At 34.7% G+C, this 19914-nt stretch overlaps 2 protein-coding genes and 1 long non-coding RNA gene across 9 annotated transcripts; all 3 read right to left on the bottom strand.

Moving 5' to 3' along the window:
- Positions 1–1035: 1035 nt before the first annotated feature.
- Positions 1036–2991, bottom strand: LOC105113400 (uncharacterized). The gene is made up of 2 exons (XR_839963.1): positions 2424–2991; positions 1036–1714 (listed from the first exon to the last, which is right to left on the bottom strand). It is a non-coding gene; the product is annotated as an uncharacterized LOC105113400 (long non-coding RNA).
- An 812-nt stretch (positions 2992–3803) lies between these two features.
- LOC105113398 (telomere repeat-binding factor 2-like) lies at positions 3804–8269 on the bottom strand. Of its 6 annotated transcripts, none has more exons than XM_011009561.1 (8): positions 8103–8269; positions 7592–7778; positions 7232–7446; positions 5648–5732; positions 5315–5398; positions 4592–4935; positions 4375–4398; positions 3804–4237 (listed from the first exon to the last, which is right to left on the bottom strand). In XM_011009561.1, exons 2-8 carry the CDS (start codon positions 7739–7741, stop codon positions 4183–4185), a joined length of 957 nt encoding a protein of 318 aa, XP_011007863.1. In that variant the 5' UTR covers positions 7742–7778; positions 8103–8269; the 3' UTR covers positions 3804–4182. The 6 variants fall into 6 exon arrangements, with proteins under 6 accessions (XP_011007863.1, XP_011007862.1, XP_011007861.1 ...); XM_011009562.1 differs by having other exon boundaries at positions 4144–4253; XM_011009560.1 differs by having other exon boundaries at positions 3804–4398; positions 7592–7773; positions 8099–8269.
- Positions 8270–11398: 3129 nt separating this feature from the next.
- Positions 11399–18549, bottom strand: LOC105113397 (probable amino-acid acetyltransferase NAGS2, chloroplastic). 2 transcript variants are annotated; one of them, XM_011009557.1, is made up of 10 exons: positions 17909–18547; positions 17722–17809; positions 17408–17616; positions 17160–17311; positions 16399–16822; positions 15466–15563; positions 14054–14165; positions 13730–13889; positions 12353–12425; positions 11399–11869 (listed from the first exon to the last, which is right to left on the bottom strand). In XM_011009557.1, the coding sequence occupies exons 1-10, from the start codon at positions 18278–18280 to the stop codon at positions 11719–11721; spliced, it is 1839 nt and encodes a 612-aa protein (XP_011007859.1). In that variant the 5' UTR covers positions 18281–18547; the 3' UTR covers positions 11399–11718. The 2 variants fall into 2 exon arrangements, with proteins under 2 accessions (XP_011007859.1, XP_011007860.1); XM_011009558.1 differs by lacking the exons at positions 11399–11869; positions 12353–12425 and adding an exon at positions 12441–12850 and having other exon boundaries at positions 17909–18549.
- Between the last annotated feature and the right edge of the window lie 1365 nt (positions 18550–19914).

Raw genomic sequence — 19914 nt, 5'->3', positions numbered from 1 at the left:
CTATGACCTCTGGTTCTTTGAAAAGAATCGAAGAGCTATGTAGAAAAAAATCCCGTATAGAAAAGCCCAACCCAACATCACAAGCACCTTCTCCCACCTCCAATATATGGGAGTGGTATTAATATTGAGCGATTCTAAGATGGTGGTGCCGTTGACAATTTGTCCAGAAGGGATTATTCCATAAGGATCTGATGTCTGGTATTGGTTCATCAAAAGAACTTCATCAGAATATGTCATCGTGGACACCTTGTTCAGCCACTTCCAATATATGGGGGTATCATGGCTATTCATGAAGTGGAACTTTTAAGCCTAACTTGGAGGCCTTTCCAACCTCGGCTAGTAACAGAATATGCTTGTCGTAAGATAATGCTGCATTCCGGGAAGTACGAATCAGTCCACGAATACTTACAGGAAAGCGAACAGAAGCGGGGAATCTCTAAAAGCCCTTACAGACGAAGGTATGTAGTCGCTGCCTAATATGGGAAATGTTACAATATTTTGTAGCTCATGCATTTTGTATAGTTTGACTTTCAGTTCTTGTGAGAACATTTTGGGAGGAAGGTAGAGTCAATGAAGCTGTGGAAACGGTGATGGGGACATGGAACAAAGAGGAGTAGTTGGAGCGACCAGTGTATACTATGCGCGAGCTTGCTGCCTTTGCTACAATGGGAGGTGACAGGATGCTATGCTAGAGGTTAGGATCTTCACTCCTAGAGACTGATTGCTTTGCTCTGGACTCTTAAGTTTGCTTGGTTATGGCGTTGTTGAACCATGTGCTCTTTGGTTTCTTTTCTTCAGTAGCTTCAATGTCTGCATTTTATTTAATATCTATAGGCCACAAAACATATGTTCATAACATGCCAAGTTGAGAAAATGGAAAGACTCTGTCATAAGAAGCCTTTGGAGGTTTCTCACTGGAATGATCATGTCTTGCATTTGGTTACTGTTTCGGGATAAAAAGAACAAATACAAAGAGATAGCAATGTATTTTATTGAAGAAATAAAGAGAGAGATAAAATAAATCTGTCCCCGTGATAGTTTAGGAGAGAATTTTGTACTTTCAAAATAAGGAGGAGACATATCATCTCTATTTTCACTGTTACAGTCTTTTCTGTCCTGAGACATGTCCCTCTACTAATGGTAGGCATATTGATGATTGCATACCTATCTTTGAACACACGAAAGCCCATTGTGTCCCAAACATTGGGATCATCAAAGGATTTGATCGTAGTGCCACTACCACTATACCAGATGACTTGCAGATGAGCTCAATGAGTAGAATTTGAGTCTCTTGACCTTTTGTTTTCTTCATACAGAGTCATCTTCTGGAGCATGCATTCGATAAGATTTTGGAAGCTGGAGAAATCCCTCATCCAGTATCTTTACTGAAATGGGATTTCAAGCCACAGCTCAATAGAATTATGAGAAGGCTGTCACTCTTTTAGCACCATGGCTCTTGCCTCATTTCAAATTAGTGAAAGGCAGTGGACAGATCTTTTGAGAAAAATAGTGAAAAAATCAGTCAGGATGGACTAGAGAAGCTGTTGGATGAAGCTGGCCGTTGTGGTATGGCATCAGAGGTTACAGTCTCTATCTTGTCGAGATTATTGCAGTCTCTATGTAAGTCTGGCGCATCAGGAGATTTACCCCACACCATTTCTTGCATTGAGGACACTGATGGTTCTCATTTCAATGCTAACTGACGCAACCGATCCTAAGCAAAAGGGATGCAAAGCACAAAGAAGACAGAATTTTAAAAAAAGTTTCTCAACAACCAAAGCTTTAATTGTATTTTCTTACTGAATTTATTTTCTATTATAGCTTGTTCCTCTTAAAGGAATACAACCTTTTTACATGGGTCTAAACCGTACTCAAGGGAAAATCATAATCCTAAATCAAACATTAAAGAAAATCTAAAATATAAAATTAAGCTTAAATTCTAAAAATAAACAGAAATATAATGAAAATTGATAAAACACCTTCCAAGCTTAATTCTAGACCTTCCTAGTCTTGGTTAGTTATAGTCAGAGGTTTATAGAATCTCCTAGTTAAATTTGAGCACATCCAGCACTTCTCAAAAGTGATAGTGTTTTCTTTTGGGCTAGTCATCTGACATCATAAATGTATTTACTAGGCTATCTATATGCTTCAGTTGCAACAAACCCGCATCTGATTGATCGGAACCTCTTCCATTACTAACAGTGGGGAAATTGCAGGCAATAAGAGCTTGCATATGCTCATGCCTAATGCAAGTATGGTGGACAGAAATCTTGAGCTGGATGAGGATCCTTTTGTCAATAAAACTATTATCACTCCAGATATGTCCCTTGTTAATAACAGCAGTACCAACAGAGGAGGTGATGATCCGGACATGGTTCTAGCACTGGAAACTCTGTTAATGGCCTATAGATGTAGCAACTAACTCGTTAGTGAAGAGGGACGTTATTGCTGATAATGTGGAATCTGGATCTTCTACTGCTTGTTTAGAGAAGAAGCTCTCAAATATCCTATTAGAAGAGCCTGCAAAAGATGCCTAATATGTAGAACTTGAAATAAGAACGATGGAGGCTGATGATTTGTGTACATTTGAATTGCCCTCAGCTCAGGACATACAAGATTTTTGGAAGGTAAGCAGGAAAAGGATGGTGTGTTCTTCCCCTTTGATGTTGAGCAGAAGCAACTCCGATTCCTGTACTGAAAAATGGAAGTTGAATTTAGACATTTTTGTTCAACAAAGATAAATCTATCGATGCTTTACGTGCTTGCAAATAGCGAAATTACATCACGAGTAGATTATGCCTGAGCACACATGTCGCCTTCTATCATCCTTTCTTCACTAAAAGAGCTAATAGCTTTCGCTAACTTTTGTTTTGTTGCTGAATGGCAACCCCAAGCTCATTATCGTAATTTTCAGGCTTGCTTCGGGGGTTTGATTTGGTCACGAGTCCGTGTTGTTGAGTCAACTTCAAATAACTTATTTGATCAATCCTGTTTAATCTTATGAGTCAACTTTAAAGTTATTGGTAGATTGTGTAAAAAACATTTTAAAAATAAAACGAGATTATTTTGAATAAAAATTTAGAAAAAAAAAATATTTGAAGTTAACTCAATAAGTTTTAGCAAGCCCTATCTAAGTTAACCAATTAGTAGACTGCCGTATCAAATCATCTAACTTGATCAAATTAATATCTAAAACGGTTCAAAAAAAAAAAACAGAAAGAATAGATATGCACGAAAACTACAATTTTATCAGCATCTAACAAATCCCTAATAACATGAGGAGACTCCCATCTTAGCATACGATCATCTCGAGATGAACCTCATCGAGTCGTGAAACCCGCACATTGACTGCCCTCTCGAATAATCTCGAAGCTACAATATAACATTGGTATAATATTGTAGAGAGGATGATAATTAGTCGGAGTACAAGGTAAGCACCGAACAGCTTCTATGGAATCCGCTTCAACTTGAAGAGGGACATCCATTATCTTTCGCAAGAGAGATTCCTTCCCATATCAATCCCCCACAGCTCAGCAACCAATTTGTTGCAGAACCAATGCAAGAAGAAACGCCATAGCACCAACTTCCTAAATAATCACTGATTACACAACCACATCCTGCACCGCCAGGGGAACTTCCGTCGACATTTAGCTTCCACCAACCATATTTGAGGAGGAGCTTCCATTTAGCATAACGATGAGAATTGATGCCCTACCCCTCCTATAATCTCTTTGTCGTGGAGGAATGGCTTCAGATCATGAAGCTGAACTAGTTTCATGGATGTTAGGGTTTCATGATTAGGGTTTAAAAGAACACAATTTCTATTATTCAAGAAAAAAGAACAGACACGGGTAATACATTTGAGGCGGCAGGTACATATGGAACACTGAAAATTCAAACTCAGCAACATACATTCACTCTTTCATTGGATTAATTAACCATCAAAAGGATATGAAGATGTTTCATCTTGCTTAGCAATCCACCTTCCTATTCCTGATTCTTTCACCAGTGTCTACTCTTTTACCACATTGTAAACTTCGATGTCAAAAACCTATACTCTACTGACGAAATGATCCCTCTGTAAGGGGAATATGATTTCATGGAATAAGATTTGCATCTCCCCATATACAAGCTAACCACATTTACAGTTATATAGACAAAATGGCAGTTGATACAGCTGCATCAACATGATGTCAAGTCCAATGCATTTTTCATGCCCAACGATGTAGACTTCCATCTGCAAAACATGTCATCTGCACAGGTTTAAGAGGACATCAAGAAGATTAGAGGAAGATCAGAATTTATTAAGCTATTTCCAGCTTGCCCACTGGAAAACAAAGGGAAAAAAAAAAGAGGAAAGGGAAGAAAACATACGTAGACAGGAAGATTGTTATGATACTGGCAAGGCAAAACAAATATATATCATTCTTCTTAGAACTAAGCGTTCTCGTGATTTCACTCTCAGGCATGAAACAAAAAGTTGGATTTAACAGATAGAAATTAGAAGTGAAATAAAATTGTCCAGTTCACAGTGCACCTCGGCTAGTGGATGAGATTTTATCATCTTATGACAGCAGAGAGATGAGTTTACCACGGATGACATGCTCGGTGCTTAAATGCCTTAATTGCTGCTTTGGCAAAAACTTGTGCTGCTTCTGCCTCAGCCTCTGCTTTCTCAGCTTCCCTTGCTGCTGCTTCAGCCTCTGCAATTGCAGTTTCTGCCTCTGCAACAGCAGCTGCAGCGGCTGCAGCAGCCTCCAAGGCAGTCATGCCCCTTATCTTTAATAGGTCTTGATCAACCTGAGCTTTAGTCAGGATTTTGTTCTTACTCTTCTCCAATTTTAACATTTCCTTCTGCTTCCCCTCAGGGAGGGGATGGTTTCTTCTCCCTTCAGAAACTGTTGAACTAGATGCAATCATGTACTTGTGCTTGACCTATAAATACAAACACAAAGAATGATAATACTATGAAATCTTCTTTTAAAATATTCACTACCTTTATAAGCTCAAAGCCTCAAACGCATGCATGCCCATCATAAATCCTTTCTTCTTTATCTTCACATTACTGTTCATATTATTTTCTCTTTATACAAAGCTTTATTAATTTTCAAAGTCCATAATCTGTTAAGACCATTTTTACCAGAGCATTATCACCAAATTTCAGTGTTCTGCATCATTGAATTCTAAGATGTCCTTGAAACACAAAACACAAGGAATTAATTTGACTCTGCAGGCAGAGGATGTTAATTCAAGTCACTTCAAGATCTAATTAATTCCCATGCATGCTCGTGCACCACCTCAGAGTGATCATCACCTTAATCAATTTTCCATTTGCAGTCAAATGCTTTAGTTTTCCTCCCAATAGCTTTCTGAGGTTCATGGGCGCCCAGTATTTCTCCTACAAGTTACAAGACATCAACATCAGAATCATTTTGATCACAAATGAGTAATCTATTTATATCAGTTTGCATGTGTTGGACACACAACTTTTGGATATGCTTAGCTTGACATAGTTATGATAGTTGGAAAAAAAAAAAAACAGAGATCTGGAGACAGACACTAACAATGTCCAGCAGTTAAGACTTCTTTTCAGTTTGATACTCAACAATTGCCGCTTTACAACTGAGAGACATGTGAGGTCATGTACCTGTATGTACAAAGCAATTGAAGCCCTATCAGAACCACTTGGCTCCTTCAAAGTGGTAATAGCCTCTAATATTAGATTATCCAACCTACAGCCATAAAAGTAGGTTACAACAGAGTTCGTTATTAATTACACAAAACAGCAGGACAACATGGTTTCAGGTACAGAGATTTGTTAGCCTTGAGCGACAAAGATTTTCCACCTCATCTTTATAAGCAAGTACATACAAATATAGCCTCATTTTATAAATTCTCAAAGCATTTGTAGAGCATAACTATAGGTTTTGAGTTGTAATATGCTGCCATTAATCATCATTAGAATTCAATTTGCAATGTTGTCATAAAATAATATTTCACCCTTTACACTCTTCAATTAGATTTATGTGCACATATGATTTCCCCACGATAGAGATCGAAACATTTTGAAAATTCAAATTATGGAATCTGTAGACCGCAACCATCAACTTAAATGGAACAAGGACAGGTTAGCTAGTAACCCATGGAGGCTTAAACTGGTTGGAGGGGCCAGAAAACAGCAGAAAAAGAAACACTGACACACAAGCAGAAGATAACTTATTGTTAAGCAAAACTGTTTCATATACCAAAGAAGAATGTCTAAAGCTCTGCAGAAAGTAACAAAGAACGAAATGCATATATATTAAAAATGGCATCGAGAATGACAAAAAATAAATCAGTGAGCATTAAAATCTAAGATAAAGCCATGAAGGACCATGACATTTTACAATGCCACTGTAAGAAAAGACCAGAATTGAACTTGAAGATCTCAAAAGAATAAATGTGAATACAGCAGGGAGCAGCCTCTCATTCGAACTATTTTACTTGACTTCTATTATGCCATTTACCTCCATCTATTAACACATTTTGATTGAATATTAGGCCCAATACTGGTATTTTTCTTCATTAACAAAGACCTGTATATGGATTGTCAGCCACCTAACCAATGCATCTTGCTTCACAGGTTGAGAGCTGGCTAATTAACTCAGCCAGTCTTTCTATTAGAGCTCCAGACAATACAGTAAAGCTTGTATGCAAAAAGAGTGAATGCTTTTTCCCATGTAAGATCTGCTATTATGATGTGGTCATACTTGTCAGAATGGATATGCAACTTAACTGAAAACTGGAATGATGATCAAATAGTCTCTAGAGCACACAAGCATTACCCCAATAATAATATGCAAACTGTTTTTCCAAATTTCTTTTTGAGAACAAAAATAGTGGTAGGAGATAGTTCAATTCTATCATATATCTTTACAGCACCATAATCATCACCAAGTCAGGACCTCATCATCCGGGTTCATGCCCATTGATGAACTTGAATATTGTGAACGTTCCTGTTTTCCTATAACAATATTAACCCTACAGCTAATCCTTGATGTTTTTTTTTATCAGAAAAAACTGGTTAACTTGTCATTTTTCCATGCTCCAACTCCAATTACATACCATCAAAAATCAAAAGTTTTCCATGCTCCAACTCCAATTACATACCATCAAAAATCAAAAGCTAATCCAAGCTCAGCAAAACTAGGAACTACAAACTGCAAACATCATTTGAGTAGAACCATCTAACCTCGCAAGCAGGTCTTTCGGGCCACCATTCCTTGGTGTCCCACTAGCCATTGCAAGAGGCTTAGCATCAACAACCTCTTCATTACTCTGAACCACGACACTAAGAGCCTTCCCATTCTCCTCACGTTTTGGTGTCAGTGGACTCCTTTTAAGCGCAAGCTTTGCTTTCTGCCTGGACCCCCATATAGCAGTCACATTGATATTTCTCCATTTATCCTGCCCCCGATCAAAACTCACATCATCAACACATAATAACACATCTGTCAAACAAATCAAACCCTAGGTCTGCAACAACAACAAGCACCATGCCTGGCACCGCTTAGCGTGCTCCTTTCATATAATAAATTGAAAATGTGGATACCTTGAGATCAACATTGGAACGCAAACGCAAGACGGCACTAAAGTCAGGATCCATGAGTATTGTACGCCATTTGCCAGTCCCATGCTTAAGTACTCCAGCTTTAAGGGCTGCCTCTTCTTCAGCTGTCCACTTCTGCTTGGGAGCACCCATCAACAGTAGCTATAAAATCTTCAACCCTTTTTCCAACCTTAAATATTATCAAACACCAAATAAACATAACTAATTTTATTTTTTAAATATTATCAAGAGAATATAAGCATCAACTAGAGCATCAAAATCAAAATCAAAAAATTAAAATTAAAATATATTGTAAATTCAATATTAAGTCTTCTAATTTCAATAAAATTCGAAACAATTAAAATCGAAGAAAATTAAGCACGGATCACAAGAAAAAAAAGCATTAAATCAGCTCGGGAATGAGAAATTGAAATCGACACGAACAATCTGATCATCGCTTATTTTGAATAATATTTTTAAAAAATGAGTTTATTTATTGATTGATTTATGTTACCTGATAAGAGGAAGCAAGGAAGAGCAGGAGACAGAGAATGTGCGAGAGAAAATGAAAAACCTAGGAGGCTATCATTTCCATTTTTCCAACTATTTCTTGAATTTGTTTTAGCAGAGGAAGCCGAAGAAGAAGAAGATGATGGTGATGGAGACGAAGATGAGAGTGGAATATATATATTGTGGACTTAATATGTCTCCAAATTAATAACTATAATCACTTTATATATATATATATATATATATACATATATATATATATATATTACATTTATGTGTGCGCGTCAGAGCAAAGTTATAAGAAAAAAATGTAAAATTATAAAATCATAAATAATTTTTTGAATTAATTATATATTCAGTTAAGTAATATCTAATAGTATAACAAAATAAAGATAAAAATAAAATAAATAATAGAAAAGTTCTTATTTCATATTAAAAAATAATAATAAAATTTAAAGTTTATTTTTTAAAAAATTATTATATATTAAAAATTTTCTCATTTTAAATTAACATATTTAAATCAAAAAAAATTATTACCCGTTATAAAAATATTATTTTTTTTATAAATATAAAGTATATGTATGAATAAATTTTTAATTTTATATTGAAAAAAAATAAGATGTTGTTCTAATATTTGTATAGCAAAATTTAATATGAAGTAATAATTAATAAAAAAAACTGATTCATGCTTCTAAGATTAGGTAAAGTAAGAGAAAAAAAATTAATTATCGCCTTGCACGTGAGGTAGGATCTTTAGTAACACCTATATCTTCTAGACATTCTATGGTGATAATCTGTAATTTTTTATTTAATTTTTGGCCCTTTAAATCTTTGAAATTAATTTTTCAGTAATAATTTGTTTTTTGCACTTTGACTAAATCATAGTTTCATTTCTTCTTAGTCCTGCGCGATAGCCCCTACGCTTGAGGTAGGGCCTTTTTGCATATATTTTCTTGACCTTTTGTCTCTAGTGGTTATTTGTTCAATTTTATTTTATTTTGTTTTCGGCCCTCGAACTGCTAAAATTAATTTTTAAAATCATAATTCTTTAACCTCCTGCAATTAATTTTTCAGTAATAATTTGCTATTGGCACTTGAACTAAACCGTTGTTTCATTTCTTCCTTGTCTTGTGTTGAAAAAATATACACACGTCTCCGGTTCATAATAAGTTCAGATAAGAATGCATATAGGTAAGCAATCAATTGGTTTTTTTTGGAAACCTAGAATCGGTCGATCAGTTACATGCCATTTATGTTTTTTATAAACTTGAAAACTCAGTCTAATTTCATTGATTTTGCACGTATCAATTCTAATTTTTAATTTTTTATTTGATTTGATACAAGATGACTCAAACAATTGAATAATTTTACAATTCAACTTTTAATTTTGATAATAATAAGTCAGAGTTATAAAACTCGATATTGATAGATTAACCTAGTATTTAATCAATTTAAAATTATTTTTGGTTGGATTTTAAATTAATTCAATCATATCAGATGTATCAAAATTTTATTTAACCTTTTGTTTTAAATTTTAAAATGACAATTTTTTAACTATTATTTAAAAAAAATGAAATAACTCTATTTTAAATTTATTTAAATCAATTTAGGCCAATTAAAAATATATTTAAAAAAAATCAGATATTTTTAATTTATTATATTTAAACTAAAAAGAAAACTAAAAAATATTAATTTAATATTTTTCCAAGTAAAATATATTCTTAAAACACAATTTTAATCATAAATATGAGTTGCAAATGGTAGTTCTAAGTCCATGAAATTAGCCAGATACTTCAAATAAATTTTTTTACCGTTGATGCATTATATTTATTTTTTTAGAATATACCTCTCTCACTATATTTCTAAAGTTTGAATATTATATATATTATATTTGATTAACTCTACAAAGTTAACATTGTGTTATTAAAATTTGCGACAGGCAGGCATATTTAAGGAGTTACTTAACTTTGATAAAAGAAAAATAATACATAAAATATAGTTAACGGACGGGAGTGTGCTTAACTCTACACCATCAACGTGTCTTGATCTTACCATTGTTTGTTTTAATCTTTAAAATCCCTTGATTTTCATTACAAAACTTGTAATGTTTTTTTCTCACACACACACACATAACAGGAGTTAGAGAAAGTGAAAAAAGAATGAATTTATTTATTTTTGTTGTTTTACTGTATCTCTAGCATCAACTTATTATATTTAAAAAATATTATTCTAAAATTTGAATTTAAGAAATTTAAATTTGATTTTCAAAAAAAAATATCACAATTTATCAACATATAATTCTAAAATCTAACCCAAATTGACTTGGTATAAGGTCTTGAAAGGGTTTGAGTTAATCTAATTTTTTAAAAGTAAATTAAAATAAATTATTTTTAAAAATAAAATGAAAAATAAACAGGTATTTTACCTAGATTTTTATAAGGTTGGGATTGGATTTTTGACAGTTCAAATCCCTCCCCCATGTTTTTCTTGAATCCAAGTAATCATCAACGATCCGAGCCCCATTAAATTAAATTCAAATTAAGTCCGATACTGCCTCAAGTATTATTATTGCATCAGATTAGTTTTTTCAGCAGCTTCATGATCCTGATTTAAACAAATTTCAGGTGGGACTACTACATGGAGAAACAGACTGTCTTCCTAAGTATGATTACGATGGTTGCTTATCAGGAAGGACCGAATACATGGCCAAGATGGATAGACTTGAATCTTTATCCTATTTGTATATTTTTGCTTGTTTTGATGTTGTTAGCCAACTTGCTAGTAAGTATACTGCAGACGTGGGAATTCCCACTTGTCCTTTCCAGAGCCAGAACCTGTCTTCGGAGTCATCAGGTTTTGGTAGTTTGGCTTCTCTGTAGTTTCTTCTGCTAGACATGGCATAAAATCACGTCTGTAAAGAAGTCTTCACTAGCACCCTGGTGAAGACGACTACTGACAGGAAACCCCCTTCATGTGAAATCAAAAGATCAGGGCAAATATCTCTTATCTCTCAGTTAAAAGAAGGAACAAACAAGAGCAGGGTCATTCCATGCTAATAGCAACACATGTCCAAGTGTTGTTCCCCGAAGCACGTGATTCTTGAAAACCTTTGCCAGAGCAGGGCGTTACTTACACCCCTCTGATAATGCTCGTTATGCTATGAAGGTTGAAATTTCATTTAGTTAAAGGATGATGTGATTCTGGCTGTGCCGCTGCCTTATCGCTGAATCATTATGCTGCAGTGACGGTTGAGGTGCTGGTAGAAGGGTGATAAAAGGGAACCACAACTTAGAGAGATAATTGAATCAATGAGAGTTTGGACTGGTATTCTTAATGGTATTTGAATACGTTAGCTTGAATAACTTCATTCACAGCCATCACTCTTGTACTCACAAATATAATACCTGGCAAGTCAACCTAGTAACCCCCCCCTTCCCCCAATTGGGAGCTTGGCCTAGGCTCTTTGCCCAGCCAAGCCAGGTTTTATAACACTGCCCAGAACTTCAAACATGAAGGGCTAATATATTTATATATACAAGAACAGATAAATTAGGAAGCGGCTTCACAGAGTGGAAATAACCGGTCTATGAGGCCGTATTCCATCAAGCTGCAATAAAACTTTAACTGAATGCTCTATCAACACTAATTCCACTAGTATCAGGTAGCAACTTCTTTGTATAATACTTGGAATTACGGGATAGATTAATCTTCTTCCTTCTTTCCTCTGGTATCAATTGAATGGAACACTCTGAGAAGCCTCGCCTTGTGAACCTGTAAAACAAAATGCCAGGAATTATTTTCTGAGACAATGACACTCCTGCCAAAACCTGAAGTAGATGGAATAGTGACGACTACTGAATCTTAAATTTAGACAACCTTATACACAAAGCATTTGCATTGTCTTCTCTGTTTCCCTCTAACACAGTAATCCGTACTATATACAACAAGTCAATTATTTCATAACAGGTGTTCTAAAACAAGACATATTTTTTTTAAGAAAAAAATAATAGATTTAAACCAATAATGATGCAAAATGACTTAGTATTCATAGCTTTGAAATTGGTTGAACTTTAAATAGGCAACAAGGCATAGGTCCAGCACAAAAATCTGAACTAGAATACATCAAGACTCGTCTCGTAATGTTAACACAAAATTACTACAAGCTTAAAGTAATTTTTTTTCTTTTTTCTTTTTGAGACCAACACACAACTAGCACTCATGCAAAACATTAGAGGGTGGAATGTGACACAATACCAATCTGCAGTGCGAGTTGTAAGCAGGAAAAGTGTTTCCAGTCCAAGGGAAGAGGCTCTCCTCTCAATGAAATCTGCAAATGTTTGAACACAATCAGTAATTTAACACGAGTGCCAAAGGCCATATGGCTTGGTAAAAATAGAAGTGAAGTGTTAATCATGTCTCCCCACAATTGTTTTCAGACAAAAAGAAGAATGCATGATGGGAAATAGAACATGCATGAAAAGGTTGGAATAGGACAATTTCAAAATCAGGAAAGAAATACATCAGCCAGAACTCAAAATAAAAGAACATTCCAGTTGTGCTGAACATCGTCACCAAAGGAAGTATTCCAGAAAAACCTTGAAGCGGCACACCACAAGGATGCAAGGAACAATATCCTAACACATAATAATTGTCTTGACAGGAAGTGGTACTTAAGAACTTCAAAACTCCAGTCCACTCAAACACTAAATGACTGCAGAGACAGCACAAAGCCATAAACTGCAATTTTTCCTCCTAAAAACAACAAAGCATATCAGCAACAAATTCAATATCCTAACTAGAATCACCAAAAACTCATTCTCAATAGAAAATATGCTGCTCTATCAAGCCCACACAACTGGGCAATGAAAAAACAAAAGGCTATGCAGCTCTTCACTTTCATGGCACAGAAAATGGATTTTAACAAAGGCTTATGATGCTTCTTAATATGTAATGAGTAACAGTGTCAATTTTACTATTAACACTATCCAGATAAAAGCCAAAACACTAAACAGCACCAGGGCTTTCCTTGTAAGATTCGGTTTTTACAGTAGAGTGGTTTGGGGATCAATAACAATAAGAAAGAAGAGACTTGCATGAAAAGACTCCTTGACCATCCATGCTCTAAAATCATGCTCTCAACAGCTTTATCTCATATTTTTTTCTTTTTTACGATTCATGTGTTGCATGTTATTTTAACCTCTAGAAGGTAATTTTGACAGACTGATTTAATTTTGAGCATACTGTGTTCATATTATGTATATGAACAGTAACTGTTATCACTTCAATCAATAAAGTGATTTATTTGAAGTCCATATAGAGATTCACATTTGCTTCTTGCACAAATACAGGTTGTTTTATTATCAATTGAAATTATAGCAGTATTTGGTTAGAAAGAACTTATTCAACTCTTAAATGCACATCATGCTAGAGAGAGAATTTTTTGTACATTTATTACCTGTCATTCAAGTTATAACTTGTGTATTGTGATATGTTTTGATATTTGTATAATTGTATTCATATACAAGTTAAATAATTAAATCCATTTTCTGTAGGGTCATATGATTACAATCCCATCCTGTATCTTACATAGGATTGCAATTTTGATAACCTTGAGCACAAGAAATAGCATACCAAGTAATTTATCTCCCTGCCCTTGTCCTCGGCATTCAGGAGAAACTGCAATGGCAGCAACTTCTCCACACTTCTCTTCAAAGAAAGGAAATAGAGCAGCACAAGCGATAATTTGACCTTCTCTTTCCACAACAACAAAGAAATCCAAAGCTTTAAGCAGCTATGAACACAAGACAAGAGAAAAACATTTAGTTTTTATCCAACGTTATACATTATAACACCAAACAGCGGAATCAGCTCCCTTTTCCTATTTCTATCCGGCGTTAATAAGCGCATCATCATGGACGGTGTTATGGATGTGAATCTAAAGGAGCAAGAGACAACCTCTTCATCAGTTCTCTGAACCAATGTGCCAGATTCTTCTAACGGCTGTATAATTTGTCTTATTCCTGCAAGATCTGTCGCTCTGGCCATCCTAGTTCCTTCGTAAAGATCACTAAGAGCAGAAAAGAAAAAAATTAGTCAATGGAAGGAATGACAGAAAGTTCAATTAAGCATCAGTGAACAAATTAGCATGTCATCATATCAATTTTAGCTACATGAATTTGGTTTCAAATTCCTTGTTACTGAAATAAGAACTTCCAAAGAACATTCATTCCAATGTTGAAACCAGGAGACTTTTTGGCTTATATAAACCTATTTTAAAGTGCATTCAAGCCTTAACCTAAAACCAGTTATGAATTCCTATATATGGAATTATTTTTGGCAACTGTGCTAGATAATGGCGACACCCTGACAATTCCAGGTTCAGCTTGTCCCATACAATATAATTCCATAATTGATTCATGTGTTAAGTAGCTTCAGTTGATGAACACGGCAATTTATTTGATATACTATGTATATAATAAATGAAGTTATTATTCCAGAACCAGATAGACAACAACATATTTTATCAGCACTTTTATGCTTGGATAATGGCAGTTCATCATCTCCATTGAGAAAAAAGAAAACAGATTCACATAGGACAGGTAGATGAGGATAATGGCAACCACAAGGGTTTCAGGCCGAAGGGTGAATATAAACCAACCAAAGGCAACAAAATACTCAATATTGCTAATCATAATTGGAGATTTTCTCTTTATCCCAATTAGCTTTTTAGTGGTCATTTCATTGAAATTTTATCAAGATTCAAATACGGTAAAATGTGAAATATCTTCTTGAACTTCAACCATTTAAAATGGTACCTTCAAAATATTGAATTTTCCCTCAACTTATTTTCTTCTTTTTTACTTTTTTGTTCTCTTCGGAATCAACTCCAACAGATGATTTTATTCCGAAAAAGAAGTTGAGAGGGTGAAGTCAAGGATTTTGAAGATAAGGGATTGTTTTCAAAATGCCAAAGTCAAGGGTGTTTTTATGATTAGTTATTCAATGTCAACAAAATAAATAGTCGTAAGACTCAATCACACAGTCCAAAAATCTAAGCACTGCAAAGACACCACCAGTGCTTAATGTAACATTTTTGGTAATATGGCAGAATAGTATTGACAGCTCTTAATTACAAAGATGCAACATCAAAAGAGAATGACATGCATATAAGGCATCAAAATGCTTCAGAGAAACAGTGTAAAAATGAAACGTCAAGTTTTAAACATGCAAGTGCATTGAGAAAACATCTACCAGTTACGAGCATGCTTGGAGTAATATAGCATGACCAATAAACAAATTAGCGCTAGACATAGAATATAACTGATGAAGATAAAATTCTTCAGAAAGTATTGCAAACAATCACTCACCTAGCCACCATTGTCCCCATTCCATCTCTTTTAAACAGTTCTAACAGCAGAACTCCACCAATTGTGCCATCTAAAAGATGTACTCTTTGAACGCCACCCTGCAAATTAAGTATGAATCATAATTGGCAGCATATAATTTTTTAATATAAACAATTGAAGTGGGAAGAAAACAACAACTACTACTACTGTGAGCCATTTTCTGGGAACTGAGAACCATTACATACAGAAACTTCAGACTCGTACTGAGGTACGCCAACATAATGATGGTATTAATATAGCCTTCTAGTAAGATAGAATTTAAACCATTCCCGCATGTTACCATATGATAACAATTAACATGTAATGAGCACGCAAGATATGGCACTTACTCATAACCAAGCATGCAAGATACTGCACCTGCTCATAACCATGGTAACCAGAATTATTGCAACTGCTTAGCTTTAGCATTTGTAACACCATTGCCATCAGTAATGACAATACTAGGAATATATGTTTTTTTCTTGAAAAGTAGGAACATTTAGAGAATCTTCTACATCAGATAATGCAACTGAAAACATGTCATAATCTCTTATTTGTTTGTTATTTTTACATGTTGAAATTGAGGGGGGAGGGGAGAATCCCACCACATATATTGTAATTCTTTGGTCCATTATACATCTCACACAAAAGGATCACAAGAGATCCACCCTTTTCTAAGACAGCAACATGCTACCCTAACCAAACTGCAGGCAACATGTCTGTGCATAAATCAGCTCAAGTGCAATTTAGGGAGAAAAGGGAGCTTGCAGGGAGAGAAGGCTGCACCATAAAATAAGCTTGCAGAGAGCTTGCATTTTGGATTTCTAATTGATAAAGAATTCAAATGTGATAAAAAAAAAAGAAATGAGAAGGGGCAGGCATCATTGATTTAAAACAAAGTAAGCATGAACTTACTTTGCAAACAAAAGCTGCAGCAGCCAATTCTGAAAGATAACCATTTAATCGACTTTGTCGCTCTTCACCTCCAATAGCAAAACCTTGTTCCCCAGACCATAGTCCATTTCCATTGTCAAACCCAACACCATTGTGAAAGGTTGCGTTATGCCTTCCACTGAGAGACTTCCCATTCTGTGAGGATGCATCAATTCCAACAGAATCATAGTGTTCGAGAAAAGCACAATCTTCTTCACCAACAGCTTTGACATAATGAGCAGCTATCTCACTTTGCTTAGCCCGCTTACGAATCAACATGTCTGCTTCTTCCAGAGTCAAGAAGCGAATAAGGTGTCCGCTCTCATCCAGAATTGGACCATCTATGATGCAAATAAGCTTATCTGCCCCAATAGCCAAGGCACAAGCTGTAGCAACTTCGTATGTGCTGAGATTTATATAACCATAAACCATCATAAATCAGACTTTCAGCAAAGACAATAGTTGTAGCCAAAAGGAAACAAAAGAAATCTTGGTTATATGTTTCATACCCATATATCCGCACATCCAACTAAAATCACTATAATGATTAAGGAAAAAGGATACCCTTGAATTGTAATTTTGCCATTTACAACCAGAGCATTTCTAGTATTAATAGACTGAAGAGGAGTTAGGTTTCATTAAAGAAAGAGATCCAAAGTGTCCATGGAACAATTTGACGCATATTTTCATTCAATCGGTTGTCCATTCACATGATAAGAAAGAGACGGAGATTTTCAGCATACTTGCAATTTAAGACTTCTCCAGAGCTTGAATATCCCAAGTTGCTTAACACCACTATACAACCACCATCAAGCCTTTCACGCATTCGAGTAACATCTACTTTCTTGACTTCACCAGTTGCTCCAAAATCAACTCCTTCAACAACTCCTCGTCTCTGCAAAGAATCAATATAACAGATTGATTGTCAAATTCAGATTACACAAACATTTTAAGAGCAACTGAAAATCTTATACGATAACTCAAACCCTACCTTGGCTGCAAGAAAATTACCACTAGCAACACTGACACCAACATCATGCCAACGACTACTGTCACCATGTCGACGAATATTGCATATGGAAGGTCCAGGAGAAAGTTTGGTCTCTATCATGATACGAATCTTCCCCGCAGCCTCCATTGAGGCAGCCAAAGCTTCAGAATCAGTAATTCTGTATTGACCAACATACTTAGGCTCATGCCCTACAAATTTAAAAGCAAAAATGCACCCCATTAACTAACTGCAACCTAAGCAAATTTCTAAGGGATGAAAAAACACTACCTACGAAAAAACATGAAAAGAGTTACCTCTCTCAGACAAAAGACTGTCAATTTGGACATGAGTTCCTGGGACTAACACAAACTTAATCCCCAGGTGATGCAGAAATGCTATATCCTACAATTATCCAATTTACAAATTTCTTTCACTAACCACTTGAAAATTTCCACAAAACAAATACTCCATAAACAAAATTATAGTTAAAAAAGTACTTGCCTTCAAAATGGAATCCAAGAAAGGACTAGAAACAGTTTCACCAGAAATAATAACAACAAAAGTACTTCCTCTATGAGCCCACAAGTAAGGCCAGGCCTCACGAAACCACTTGACAAATTGCTTGTCTTCCACCGAATTAGAACCCTCTTCGATAATCCCACTCCCTGTCTCCCCAAACACCTCTCGCCGACTTGCTAACTTGCTACTCCAACCTCCCTCATTACTACTACTACTTAAAAATGGAGAAAACCTTCTTGGTGGGTTTTTTACATGGAGATTCTTGCTGGAAAAAAAGACCGGCTTTGCGGATAAAAATGGAAGCAAGTGGTGATTTTGTAGAGAAAAGCAGTGGCTTGAATAAGGAGTTACCATCTTCGTTGCCTTTTATTTCTTCGTTGATGTTTGAAGATGGGAGCTACAGACTGAGACGCGGACAATAAAAATTGGTGGGTTCAAGAGAGGAGAGGACGGAGGAGAGGCCACCATGGCAGGCTGAAATTGAACGAAAGCAGATACATGTGACGGTGCCCCAGCTCGCAACCGCCGCTTCCTTTGAGTGACCAAAATTTCTTCTACCATACTTTACGTGTGGCCTGATGTAAGGGAGTTGATGACATTTTATTTGGTCCCTCTACTATGAGATCTTGATTAGTTAGGTAACCTTCATTCATGATGACATTAACAGTAATTTGATGTCTTGGATAAAAATAAGAGATCTGTCTTTGATATTTTTATTAATGACTTTATGGAGATTTTTGTAGAAAAATACGTGACTTGTATTTGATATTTGACAGCTAAAATTAGCAGGATTTAACAGATTAGGGTGTCGATTAAAACACTCCATGCCTCAAAGTTTAAAGGCCTGGGGAAAAAAAATAATGGGGTATTGATAAAAAAACTCCATAGTTCATGTGTGTATTTGTATGGTTTCCAGTCGATGACTTCTGGCCTATCGGAACAAGTTTTTATTTCCAACAACTTCAGCTCAGAGGAGACCCAGTGATCATCCGAGAAGATCCCAATTATTGATTGTTATTCTAACTGGAGGACTTAGGATTCAGAACCGGTGATAATATGGTGCCTTCATCTTATATATTAACTATTATTAACTAATATTCTAAATGGCGTGGGAAAAATACTGTAGTTTTCCCACGCCACATGTTTTTTCTTTTTTCTTTTTGTTTTACTTCTGTTTGTTCTTTTTTTTTGTTGTTGTTCTTTTTTTTCTTTTTTTTCCCATATTTGTTTTGGGTTTTTTTTCAAGATTCTCTTGTTTTTCTTCTTCTTCTTTATTCTTTTTTGTTTTTATATTTTTTAAAATTATTTTTACTAATTTTTTTAATATTAAACTGGTTGAAAATTTAGTTTTGTAATTTTTTCTTTAAAACATTATAAATTACTATATTATTTTCCTACATGATTTTTTTTTCTTTGCAAAATAGTCTTTGTTAATTTTATTTTTTTCATATCGAGCTGATTGGAAAGTTTGCTTTGTAGTTTTTTTCTTTAAAATATTATGAATTGTTACAATATTTTCCTATATGATTTTTGTTTAGCTACAATGTTTTCCTACATGTTTTTTTTTCAAATTATCTTTTTTAATTTTATTTTTTTAATATTGAGCTGATTGAGAATTCAATTTTAATTTTTTCCACATGTTTTTTTTCAATTTTTTTGCTTCTTTTTATCAAAATTGTCTTCTTCTTCTTCTTCTTTTATTTTTTTGTGTTTTTTTCATAATTGTTTTTGTTGATTTTATTTTTTAATATGGAGGTGGTTAAAAATTTAGTTTGTAGTTTTTTTTCGTGAAAACACTATGGATTACTACAATGTTTTCTTACATGGCTTTTTTTCCTTTTTTATAAGTTTTTTATTTTTTCAGAGTTGTCTTTGTCAATTTTATTTTTTTCATTTTGAACTGATTGAGAATTCATTTTTATAGTTTTTTTTCTTTAAAATATTATGGATTGCTACAGTGTTTCTTCACATGATTTTTTTTGTTATGA

The sequence above is a fragment of the Populus euphratica genome, unplaced genomic scaffold (assembly GCF_000495115.2).
Source record: "Populus euphratica unplaced genomic scaffold, PopEup_1.0 scaffold416.1, whole genome shotgun sequence".
NCBI lineage: Eukaryota > Viridiplantae > Streptophyta > Magnoliopsida > Malpighiales > Salicaceae > Populus > Populus euphratica.
Note: the sequence above shows the minus strand (reverse complement) of the source record. Positions and strands in the feature narration are given on the sequence as shown.

What these genes read in the sequence shown, in the direction of transcription:
- LOC105113398 (XM_011009560.1), bottom strand. Translation starts at nt 7,741, where the DNA reads ATGGGTGCTCCCAAGCAGAAGTGGACAGCTGAAGAAGAGGCAGCCCTT. An exon ending in GTTCCAATGTTGATCTCAAG is followed by an intron (nt 7,447 to 7,591) that starts GTATCCACATTT and finishes GATCGGGGGCAG; the next exon opens with GATAAATGGAGAAATATCAA. An exon ending in CAAATGGAAAATTGATTAAG is followed by an intron (nt 4,936 to 5,314) that starts GTGATGATCACT and finishes TTGTATTTATAG; the next exon opens with GTCAAGCACAAGTACATGAT.
- LOC105113397 (XM_011009557.1), bottom strand. Translation starts at nt 18,280, where the DNA reads ATGGTAACTCCTTATTCAAGCCACTGCTTTTCTCTACAAAATCACCAC. An exon ending in CAGTCTTTTGTCTGAGAGAG is followed by an intron (nt 17,617 to 17,721) that starts GTAACTCTTTTC and finishes TTAAATTTGTAG; the next exon opens with GGCATGAGCCTAAGTATGTT. An exon ending in ACAACTCGCACTGCAGATTG is followed by an intron (nt 11,870 to 12,352) that starts GTATTGTGTCAC and finishes TTTGTTTTACAG; the next exon opens with GTTCACAAGGCGAGGCTTCT.